General features: G+C 36.2%; 3 protein-coding genes across 4 annotated transcripts in view; 1 reads left to right on the top strand and 2 right to left on the bottom strand.

The window, feature by feature from the left end:
- Positions 1-2960, top strand: part of LOC137628460 (uncharacterized) — a 5011-nt gene extending 2051 nt beyond the window's left edge. Inside the window, exons 2-3 of the mRNA XM_068359618.1 lie at positions 1-1121; positions 2315-2960. The exon at positions 1-1121 is cut by the window's left edge and continues 124 nt beyond it. Of these exons, the coding sequence (XP_068215719.1) occupies positions 1-1121; positions 2315-2450 (1257 nt within the window). The 3' untranslated portion in view covers positions 2451-2960. The remainder of the gene's footprint in view (positions 1122-2314) is intronic.
- Positions 2961-7947: 4987 nt separating this feature from the next.
- LOC137628459 (myb-like protein W) overlaps positions 7948-12500 on the bottom strand; it is a 5086-nt gene continuing 533 nt past the window's right edge. The window contains exons 1-3 of one of the 2 annotated variants that reach the window (XM_068359617.1): positions 11243-11391; positions 10323-10462; positions 7948-9611 (exon numbers count right to left, since the gene is read on the bottom strand). In XM_068359617.1, coding sequence (XP_068215718.1) covers positions 7981-9591 — 1611 coding nt within the window. In that variant the 5' untranslated portion in view covers positions 9592-9611; positions 10323-10462; positions 11243-11391 and the 3' untranslated portion in view covers positions 7948-7980. Of the gene's footprint in view, positions 9612-10322; positions 10463-11242; positions 11392-12500 lie in introns of those variants that run through there. The other variant, XM_068359616.1, reaches the window with a different exon arrangement.
- Positions 10360-12500, bottom strand: part of LOC137628684 (uncharacterized protein DDB_G0287625-like) — a 2498-nt gene continuing 357 nt past the window's right edge. The window contains exons 1-2 of the mRNA XM_068359836.1: positions 11243-12500; positions 10360-10462 (exon numbers count right to left, since the gene is read on the bottom strand). The exon at positions 11243-12500 is cut by the window's right edge and continues 357 nt beyond it. Of these exons, the coding sequence (XP_068215937.1) occupies positions 10360-10462; positions 11243-12500 (1361 nt within the window). The remainder of the gene's footprint in view (positions 10463-11242) is intronic.

Below are 12500 nucleotides of genomic sequence, written 5' to 3'. Positions count from 1 at the left end.
CTGACGGTCTTCAGCATCGTGGTCAACGTCAACAACAACATCAATAACAACAACAATAACAACAACATCAACACGGATAATAACCTGGCTAATAACAACGCCCAGCTTTCTCTTAACGTCAACAATGCTGCTCAGATCAACGTCATGTTGCCTCCGCCTGGAAGGAAGAAGAGAGAGAGTCCCTCATTCAGAGATGTCTGGAAGCGGCTGGAACTGGAAGAGGCTGTGGAGAGTCTAGAGGAGATTCTTGAGAAACTTGCTAAGGAAAGAGAGGAGAAGACTTTTACTAAAGAACAAGAAAATAGTCCTTTTCTTGATAGGTCCAAGGATCAGGGATCTGATACAATGAATTTTACCCATAGGGCATCTAGGCCTACCATGAATCCTTCTGGCAATCATAGATCTGGTGCTATGCATATAACTAAGCCTAATGTGAATCTTTATAATCATGGATTTGGTACAATTAATTCGACGCAGAGGGGATCTAGGCCTACTGGGAAAACTTCAGAAAAGACAATAAGTCTCATGAAGGATTTTACAGAAACACCACTTAGTCCTATTAGAACTGATACAGGAAACCCTTCTAGGCCTATTTGGAGTTACGCTATGGGAGGCTCTAACAAGAATTATACAGTGAGTATATCTAGGCCTACAGAGAATAATTCAGAACACCTATTCAGAAGAGAAGATTTTCAAAGCACAGTTGTGATTGGTAATAAGACATTAATAAAAAAGAACTCATCTCTTGAAAATAATATATCTGAAAAAACGAATAATACCAAAGCTATTACCCCTAAGAAAAACATCGAATCTCTCCCAAGAACTCTTTCCAATTTCCCAGGAGACAGAATCTATCAAGAAAAAGTAAAGAAGAAGATCGCTCTTGATAGAGTAGCTAAAAACGTTCACAACAAAACAATTGGTCAAAGAGAAAGTGATGCTGAAGACGACATGAAGCTTTTGAAATCTGTAACGACTCCAGAAATTGCAGAGAGAGTGGTGAAGGAGATGAAATTATGGCTACGCGGCTTAAATTCATCGAGACCTTCTTGTCTGTGGTTCAATTTATGTCAGGCATTGCAGGAAAGAGCAACCTGGTCATGGGTTACATTGCTGGCCAGGTATGTGAGTGTAGCTAAGGCACTTTGAGTTTATTTTTTATCTGGGGGCGAAGTGATTTGTGTTAAATAATATGGCATAATTTAAATGAGAGATGTATATTTATTCCTAAAGATTTCTTATTATTATTATTATTATTATTATTATTATTATTATTATTATTGTTGTTATTGTTATTATTATTAATATTATTATTATTATTTTTATTATTATTATTATCATTATCTTTTTTTATTATTATTATTATTATTATTATTATTATTATTATTATTAGCTTATCTACAACCCTAGCTGGATTAGCAAGATACAAAAAGTCCAATGGCTCCAACAGGAAAAATAGCCCAGTGAGGAAAGGAGAAAATGAATAAGCCACATTAGAAGTGATGAATAATTGATTTAAAATACCAAATAACCAAAGTTAATTCATATTATTTATTTTTATTTTTATCATACTAACCTGAATAAAAATAAATTGGTATAAAGAGAAATATAGCCTATTTAGGCATAGATATAGGCTTAGATAAAGTTATTTTTTTTTTAAATTGAAGATAGAAACACGAGAAATGTCATAGGAAATAAATATTTCCTTATTTCCTTTCCTCACAGGGCTATTTTTTCCTGTTGGAGCCCTTGGGCTTATTGCATTCTGCTTTTCCAACTAGGGTTGTAGCTTAGATGATAATAATAATAATAATAATAATAATAATAATAATATTTATTGGAAGAAAATCAGCTTTGCCTAAGTAGAGGTGCTGGGAAAATACTTATAGATATTTGTTATTCTATTATGGTGAAATATCTATATTTTTTCAAGGTTACCAATACATTTTCTTACAGCATTAAAATTTTAGTTATCTTCTTTTAGAGTTAGCATTTATTTGATGTAATAAAAAAAAAATTCTTAAATATTAGTGGCGAATAAAATAGCTTCATTTGGGACTTGATATAATTTAGATTGTTCTATAAACCTGTATTTTCAGTTGTTTATAATCTTATTGTCTTTATTTATTCTCATCATTCATTTATTTCCTTATTTCCTTTCCTCACTGGGCTATTTTCCCTGTTGGAGCCCTTGGGCTTATAGCATCTTGCTTTTCCAACTAGGGTTGTAGCTTGGATAGTAATAATGATAATAATAATAATAATAATAATAATAATAATAATATAATTTCTCTACCCCCCCCCCCCCCCACAGCTTCGTCGCCCATCACAGGGAGTCAAAGCGACTAGGAAGGGAAGCTGTCACCATTGAGGACTTTATACGAATGGCATTTACCAAGCAGCAGTGTGGTCTGCTCTTTCCCCTGTGCTCTCCATCTTCGGAAATCTAATTCCTCTTGGATCAGCGTTGCTCACCAAGATGGAAGGCGATGAGATTATTTCTCTCACCAGCTATTGTAATTTTTCTTTACATTACACATGTTCAGCAAGCTATAATCTTACCAATGACGATGTGGGCATTATTTAGATAGATAAGAAGATCAAAAGTGGGTTTTTAGATGTGAAATTAGTTAGTTTTAAGGTTTATTACATTCTCAGGAACAGATTTTCATGTATAATTCATCTTTTATTGCAATTATTTAAAGGGTAGGTCTAATATCAATAGAGATTTTTTTTTTTTCTATTTCACCAAACTAGATTTTGTATTCTAAAAGGTTTAATGTTTATGATTCTAAAACTTTCAGCCAGATCAAGTCTGAAAAGTTTGGAATACCAAAGCTTAAAATGTAACTGATTTTTTTTATCATTAAACTGAATCATCTTAAATAAATCATAATATTGGTGTCTAATGGCAACTGAGATGGGATATTTCCATGTTGCCAAGTGGTGATCAATATTTAGGGAACATCCTCGGTAAGATGTCTTCTAATTTCTCTTTCAGAAACAGAATTAATCTTTGAGTTATTTGCTTATCACTGAAGCACCTACCTGAAAATTTCCCGTGATTGGTAATAAAAAAGATAAATGACTTGATTTTTAATTCTACCATAAAGAGAAATGTCTTTATTTATTATTATTATTATTATTATTATTATTATTATTATTATTAGCCAAACTACAACCCTAGTTGGAAAAGCAAGATGCTATAAGACCAAGGGCTCCAATAGGGAAAAATAGCCCAGTGAGGAAAGGAAATAAGGAAATAAATAAATGATGAGAATAAAATAACAATATATCATTCTAAAAATCGTAACAACTCCAAAACAGATATGCCATATATAAACTATTGTCAAAACAGATATGTCATATCTAAGCTATAAAAAGACTCATGTCCGCCTGGTCATCATAAAAACATTTGCTCCAACTTTGAACTTTTGAAGTTCGACTTATTCAACTACCTGATTAGGAAGATCATTCCACAACTTGGTAACAGCTGGAATAAAACTTCAGACCATGAAAGGTAAATCGCAGAACCAAGATTTATTACATAAAATAAGAGCACATTATTCTATGATTCCTTATTTCCTTTCCTCACTGAGCTATTTTCCCTGATGAAGCCCTCAAAGGACTTAGAGCATCATGCTTTTCCAACTAATGTTATGGCTTAGCTAGTAATAATGAAAATTAGCGAGCTCATTGCAAACTTTATATAGCAAATTAAACATGGCTTATCTATGATTAATTCTAAGCATTAAACAATGATATACAGCAAGTTAACGATAGCCGTCATTCTTAAAATTATTTCGAAGGCAGACTGTGAATTACAAAAAGAAAGAAAAAAAAAAGATAATCACGGTCCTTGTATCTAAATCATTCAGTCTAATATCATAGAAATGACAGTTCTTTATAGTGAAATTATCTAAGCCATTTGATAAATAATTACTTCATTATCTTAGTTAGGTTTAATTATATTATGCAGAATAGTAATCTATGTATTCTCTTTTTATAGATTCTAAATGATTGAGTTATAAATTTATCAAATAAGTTGGCTTAATATACTTGAGAAGGACTTCAAACATTCAGGAGAAGGTTTACATGTCAAGTGTTCAGAAGTTGCGTGAAATTGTCACACAAAATAACCCTCTCTCTTTACATAATTGTTGTTGCCTGTGTGGTTGGTAGGGACTGACGGGGTGAGTAATTAAAATGTGGTTGAATATTTACTCATCATCATCATCTCCTCCTACGCTTATTGACGCAAAGGTCCTCGGTTAGATTTCGCCAGTCATCTCTATCTTGAGCTTTTAATTCAATACTTCTCCATTCATCATATCCTACATCGCGCTTCGTAGTCCTGAGCTAACTCTTCTAGTGCCTTGTGAAGCTCAGCTGAAAGTTTAGTGAATTAATCTCTCTTGGGGAGCGCGAAGAGCATGCTCTAACCATCTCCATCTACCCCTCATCATGATCTCATCCACATATGGTACTCGAGTAATCTCTCTTATAGGTTCATTCCTAATCCTGTCCTGCTATTTAATTCCCAATATTCTTCTGAGGGCTTTGTCCTCAAATCTACTAAATCTATTGGATATTGTTTCATTGTCATACCATGACTCATGTCCATAGAGTATTATAGAACAATATTCCTAATGAAGAATATGAGAAGCGTTCATGGTGTATTGATTGGTACTTTGAATAGTTCTGATGCAAATGGTTGTGGGAAACCAATATTTATCAAATTTTAGACGTTTTGAAAATCCCAAAAGTTATGACTGAAAAACTATGTTTCAAAAATGAAACAAACAAGAGAACACAATTTTACCTAAGGTTCCCTACTTAACCTTAACCTAGGAGCCTTATCCCTAAAGGTTTAAAGGTCTCTCATGAATGGCAGAGGCACACAGTGACATTGCCTTAGCTAGCAGGATAATGCCCTGGAGATTGACATATATGCATATGTTCAGCGCCCCAGACCACTCTCCACCTAGGAGCTGGGAGTGGCAGGTAATGGCTGCTGATGACTCAGCAGGTAGACATACAGGCTCCCCCAAACACCCCATCCCTAGCTCACACAAATGGTGAGGTTGCAGACATTACAGGAAACTATCCAGCTTTAGCAGGACTCGAACCCCAGTCCGGCAATCACCAGGCAGGGACTTTTCCAATAGGCCACTAACACCCTACATACCTACTTCCGGGGCTACAACATTAGACCGCTGTATCCTTGACATACTCTAAGACTAATTCTCTACCATGTATTTCCTTCAGGGCTGTTGTGGCCGATGTGGTAATATCCCTGACCGGTGAGTGTCAGACTGGGGTTTCAATCACCGCTAAAACTCGTTAGTTTCTTTGGTCGCTGCAACCTCACCATTCTTGTAAGCTAAGGATGGCGTGTTTGCCTTGTCCTCCTTGGTCCTAGCTCGGGGGGAGAAGGGGCTTGGGTGATGATCATATGTATGTATGCTCAGTCTCTAGGGAATTGTCCTACTCGATAGGGCAATGTCACTGTCCATTACCTCTGCCATTCATGAGTGGCCTTTAAGCCTTTAAACTGACTTCACCCCTGGAAAGGTAATGCTAAATAATCTTTCTTAAAACTAGCTTCATAATATCATATTTTTTCAGACCAAGATAAACAACATTTTTGCCATAAAAAAAAAAAATATTTGATAACTAATAAGAAAGTTCACGCTTGTTCCAACCAACTATATTCAATTTTTTTTAGTGAGGCAGATTTGCACCCACTCGCAGTAGTGCCCTTTTAGCTCGGAAAAGTTTCCTGCTATTTGATTGCTTGGACAAGATAATTCTAACCAATCAGCTATTAGGAAACTTTTCCGAGCTAAAAGGGCACCCCTGCGAGTCGGTGGAAATCTGCCTCACTAAAAAAAATTGACTATACATACATCCTTAATTATTCAAATAATGTTAATTACCCCTCTCATAGGATACTTTGAGACCCGATGACAGCCTACTTTAATTATTAACTGTTAAACTCTCTAATTTACATGATTAACTTGATGTTAGCTCTGAACTAATTAGTGGGGAGTTAAACGCTACCTAATTACTATAGTCCATTTCTTTTATCGAGGCAGATTTGCACCGACTCGCAGCGGTGCCCTTTTAGCTCGGAAAGGTTTCTTGATCGCTGATTGGTTAGAATTATCTTGTCCAACCAATCAGCGATCAGGGAACTTTTCCGAGCTAAAAGGGCACCGCTGCGAGTCGGTGCAAAAATGCATCACTAAAAGAAATTGACTATAGTGTATGCGACCCGTCGAAAATGACAGCTAGATGTTTAGAGATATGCACACACACACATGCAAGGACACAGATTTGATCCTTCCCGACCCCCTTTCACACATTTTTAACTACAACACGGCAGTTGTGTACCTCTCGGGGTACCACCCCCCTCTCACCATGGTATGACTACTCCAGCTCCCCCTACCCTAGGGATGGTGAGAGACTAAGTTGTCATACGTCTGGCAATACCGCTGAGAGTGACAGGAAATATATACATATATATATATATATATATATATATATATATATATATATATATATATATATATATGTGTGTGTGTGTGTGTGTGTGTGTGTGTGTGTATATATATATGTATAAATATATATATATATATATAAATATATATATATATATATATATATATATATATATATATATATATATATATATATATATATATATATATACAGTATATATATATATATATATATATATATATATATATATATATATATATATATATATATATATATCTTTATCATATACAGTAAGGGAGAGTGTTCCATGACGTTAAAGCACAGGTCTTATTGTTGCTCTTTACCACTTGGACCAGATTGACAAAAAAAAAAAAAATAAATAAAAAAATAAGACTCTTGCTTGTTTCATCCAAGAGGCCAAGGCGTTAATCCTTTGTCTAAAGACCCACTTCTTTACATCCTTCCCCTTGGTCTTTTAATACACTTATTCCAAAGGTCAAGACATGAAATAGTCTTTTGGGGATAACGCCCCCCCCCCCCCCGCCCCGCCCCCCGGTCCTAAAATCTCTAGATGTACCAGAGACACGCTATCTGACTCTTCTTGAAAGACCCTTTTTTTTTTTTTTTTTTTTTTTTTTTTTTTTGTTGAACAAACACTAAAACATAAACAGTCCTTTGGGGGCCGGATGCTATTATCCTCGACAGAGGAGAGGGTTCCTCCTTATGTTTCAAGGTGATTATTTTACCCTTGGAAATATTATTGCATATAATTCCAGAGTTGTTTAATTGAAGCTTCTAGCTGACGTGTGCGTGTTAACAAGGCATAAAAAAAAACAGAGCTTCTTGATGTCTTATTTACTATTTGCTTGTTTTTGCTATTGTAGTGTTATTCATACTGTATACTTAATGAAAAGTATTTTGAACCTAAATATAAAAAAAAAGGAAAAAACAGTTTTTCATTCCTGCTTTCCACCAATCACCTGTTTCCGATGTATATGAGCTTACTCGTCAAAACATACGAGATGGTCTTGCCTTAACTTTAACCGGCCTAAAATATGGTCTAGTTCAGTATGCATTAAGTCATTTTGGTGTTATGGGCTCTGACCTTGATTCAATATTGATTGTCTGATTTACAGATCTAGAAATGATAGGAAATAAGCAAATTGGGGTACTGAAAACAAGAAAAAAATACATATATTTATTTTATACACATTATACAGTAGTAACATTTTGGAGTCGTTCTACATATTTAGAAATTTCTGTTTGCATGTATGTGTGTATGTATCATTATTATTATTATCATTACATGCTAAGCAACAACCCTAGTTGGAAAAGCAGCATGCTATAAGCCCAAGGCTCCAACAGGGAAAAATTGTTCAGTGAGGAAAGGAAACAAGGAAACAATTTTCTGTTTCCAATATTACCAGTTGATCACTTTCTAACCACTGGAGATCATATGCATTTAGATTTATTATTTCAGTTATTAATTGAAGGAAAATTCTCCTTTAATCTCTCAAGATAAAATCGAAATACCCGTTCAGCTTTAGTCAATTCACAATGAAACAAATGAACATCAAGTGGTTTCTGATCTTCCCCGGAATACAACTGACTCATTTGTTTAATTTCATGATCATCGAACAGCAAAGAAACCTTCTTCTCATTTAGACATGGCCTGGACTTCGTTAAATCCACTTGGCTAGCACTTTTAGATCTAGACATGTTCACAACAGGAATGAATCTCTCAACAGCTTCTGTTAATTCAGGTGTACTATATAATCTTTGGTGTTCAAATACATCTTCGTCCTGCCGTTTGACTATAGTATGCCTTTTTGCTAAAGCAGCTTCTGTATTGGCTAGTGAGAAATCAAATTTTTTTCTGGCAATTTTGTCATAATGGCCATTTGTATCACTCAACACCTTCTCCACAATTGCCTTCCCAGTATCCGCGCTTACCCTCCCTGTATCCGCATTGTTTTTCTCACTATCCGCACTTACCTTCTCAGTATCCGCAATAACCTCCCCAGTATCCGCTGTCTCTTTCTTAGTATCCCATGGGACTACAGCCTCATAGACACCCATGGCCATTCGCCCAATGGAATTCATGATTGCCCTGGCTATCCGAAGGGCTCTTCCACCGAAGGGCACGACGTTGATCTGATTGGCGTTGTTGATGTTCGCGCCCAGGTTCGTGTTGTCGTTATTGATGTTGTTGTCATTGTTGTTATTGTTGTTGTTGTTGTTACTGTTGATGTTATTGATGACATTGCCCACGGCATCCGCGACGGATAGGATCGTGCTGAGGAAAACCAGCGGAAGGGCCTCCATAAGTTTCGAGCCCTTCGGAGGCGCGCAGGGATCGGCCTGCGGGTGGTTGATTGGTAGGTACATTACGCCTTTGCTCTTCCGTTTAACCCTTGAGTGGGCCGCGGGGCCGTCAGCAGTTTCTTCTTCTTTTTCGGGAGTTTTCACAGGTTGAAGAGACTCTATAGAAGATGGTGAAATATCTCTGTATCTGGAAGACTTTCTTCTTGCCTTACTCATTGACGAAGACTTGTAAAATCTCCTGAGAAGTTGCTTTAATGTCCCTGAAAAGAGATTCTTATCATTATTCTCATGAGCCTTATCAGATATACTCCCTGTTTTGGTACCTTTGCTGTAGTTGACGGTATGTTCCTTCGGTATTACTCCAGTTATTAACGTATAAATGGCAGCTTCTGGGTGTGTCTTGATCTTACCAAGAAGGTTGTACATTTTCTCTTTCAGTTTTCTAGAGTCAACCCCAGGTATTTCATTAACAACATTTTTCAAGTTTACAACTGTATCTTTTCCATAAGATATCTTTTTGTTTTCAAGTCGGGGAGATCTAAAATTATTCTGCTTTGTGTTATATATCTTTTTTCTTACAGAAGCAGATTCACTGCGAGTATTATCTCTAAAAGAAAAAGCACTGTTTAACAAAGTCGACGTTGAATCTCTCAACTCGCTGTTATGATTTCCAGCTGGGTTCTCGTGTCGATATCTGGTCAAATTTCCCACTCTCAACAGCGAGAAGAGGACGTACACAAACAAACAGAATCCCGTCTTCATTTTTCACTCTTTTGTTGTACCTGTAAACATGAAGGTGATTGAAATGGCTTAAAACGGAAGTAAATGGGCAAACAAATGAATAGAATAACTTTGAAATTTGTCAATGATTATAGAACGAAGAAGTAATAAATAAAGGCTACAAATTTCATACATAGAGACAGCGAATACTTTAGGTTATTCTATTATGTACAATTTTCATAATTTCAATAAAAATGAAAAAAATCAATAATTTCATTATTAATAATGTAGATAATAGTAATTTTTAATAATTTTGATGAAAATAATTCCAATAATTTTATTGATAATGATACTTATATTATTGATAATAATTATTGAAATAATTTTAATAACGATAAGAAATTTAATAATTTCATTAATAATAATACTTTTAATAATAATATTGGTCATAATAATTTCAATGAAAACAACTAATCAAAAGTAAACAATAAGTTAAGATCACTATCCCTCTCACCTAACCCCTTTCACTCAACCCCTCTCACCTAACCCCTTTCACTCAACCCCTCTCACTTAACCCCACCCCTCACTCAACCGCTCTCGCCTAACCCCTCTCACTCAACCCCTCTCACCTAACCCCCCCTCACTCAACCCCTCTCACCTACTCTCACCTAACCCCCCCCCCCTTCACTCAACCCACCTCACCTAACCCCCCTCACTCAACCCCTCTCATCTAACCCCCTCTCACCCAACCCCTCTCACCTAACCCCTCTCACCTCCTCATAAACATCCGTCGAACTGACCCCTGATTCTTTATGACTGACAGACGGAGGTCAACTGCAGACAGGTCAATCCTGGGGTCACGCCTTTCCATGGGCTGTAAAGGGATCCTTGACCCAAGGCGATGTCACGCCATCTGCAGATGGAGAATAAATGATGAGGGTTATTTATTGATTTTGTTTATTTGATGCAATTGCAAGGGGATTTATTTAAGCATGTTTATTGCGTTTATTTTTTTTAGGATATTGAAGGAGCAAAGTATATTTTAGATGCGTAATGGTGATGTTTAACTTATAGTGATGGGTGTAACTGTGTGCTTTTGTATGTAGGAGGTGGGCAGACAGTTTGTATGTATGTATGTATGTATGTATATTGCATATTATATGTTTTTATATATACATATACACACACACACACATATATATATATATATATATATATATATATATATATATATATATATCTGTGTGTGAACATATATATACAAAATATATGTATATATATATGTATGTATGTATATATATATGTATGTATATATATATATATATATATATATATATATATATGTATGTGTGTATATATATGTATGTGTGTGTATCTAAATCATTCACTGCAAGAGATGTGTAATAACTGATATATATTTATACACACTTATCTATAGACCTGTATATATATATATATATATATATATATATATATATATATATATATATATATATATATATATATATAGGCTATATATACATTCAAATTAATTACTGTAAGAAATATGTAAATATATTTAGTCTAATAGGTGGCCATGGGGCTGTTAACTACATAAAGAAAATTGCTTCCCCTACCCCTTCAAAAAAAGAAGAGGGGGGGGGTGGCTAGTTTGGGGGGGGGGGCCATAGAAGCCATCATTGTATTACGGTACCTTATCATTTGAACTAAACTTTCTAAGATTTTCGAGTCTATTTTGGTCACTGGGTCTAATGAATCACATAAATGGCGGACTGGAGTGCACACAACAGAGGTATCCTCTAGCGTTTTTCCTTGGATTGAATCACTCTGAAATAGTTTTATTTGATCATTAAACATCTCTGATTTAGTATTATCGGGTTTATAAAAAGGATTGTTTTTTATATAGTCGACTGCTTTGAAGATTCCACCGTCTTTTCTTGCTTTTTCCATGTCTCTCATTTTGTTATTGTTTGCGTCACCTGTATGGTTGAAGGATTCGATATCATCGGATAACATATCCTGTACCATCCTCAGCGTATTGAGAGCTGCCCTGGCATAGGCTTTGCGAGATTTGCAGTCGCTCGGTATAGGCCTGACCCCAATATTCCTTGAAGAATCATATTTCTTCTGTACTAATTTTGATCTCTTTGCTGTAGACTTGGTTCTAAGTCCACTTAAACCAGCGTCTTTTATGGATACTTCTCCCACAAGTCTAGCTACAGGTTCAACTTTTCTATTGTTTTCTAGCATAGGCCTAGCTTTGGGATTGCCTTTAAAGATATGCTTATGTTTGGCAGATCTTGAAGTTCTATTGCTTCTAGCCTGGTCTCTGGAAGACCTCAAAGTACTGCCTCTAGTCTGGTCTCTGATAGAACTCGAAGTTCTGCTTACGGTCTGGTTTTTGGCAGACCTTGAAGCTCTGCTTTTAGGCTGGTCTCTGGCAGGCAAAGTCCTGCTTCTGGTCTGGTCTTTGGCAGACCATGCAGTTCTGCTTCCAATCTGATCTTTGGCGGACAAAGTCCTGCTTCTGGTCTGGTCTGTGGCAGACCTTAAAGTTCTGTTTCTGGCCTGGTCTCCAGCAGAACTTGACGTGCTTGCGGTCTGACCTCTGGCCTTCTGCAGCTCCAAGAGCTTCTTGCTGATCTTCTTCAGCCTGAGGATCTGTTCTCTCTTCCTCTTGAATTCTAGACTCCTGCCCGGTGGAATTGGCGGGGGAATAATGATATCCACCTGGTTGGCGTTATTATTGTTACTGGCTATATTAGCGTTATTACTGTCGATGTTACTGTTGCTATTGATGTTGTCATTGCGGTTGTTGTTGTTGATGTTATTGGCGATGTTTGCCACGGCGTTGAAGACCGTTACAACCATGGAAGCGAACGCCATCTGGGTTAGGGAGGAAGCCACGGTGTCAGCGTACGAAGGGCAAGAAGAAGAGGAGGGGGAACCTC

The sequence above is a fragment of the Palaemon carinicauda genome, chromosome 36 (genome assembly GCF_036898095.1).
Source record: "Palaemon carinicauda isolate YSFRI2023 chromosome 36, ASM3689809v2, whole genome shotgun sequence".
NCBI classification, from domain to species: domain Eukaryota; kingdom Metazoa; phylum Arthropoda; class Malacostraca; order Decapoda; family Palaemonidae; genus Palaemon; species Palaemon carinicauda.
This window is presented reverse-complemented; position numbering and strand designations above follow the sequence as displayed.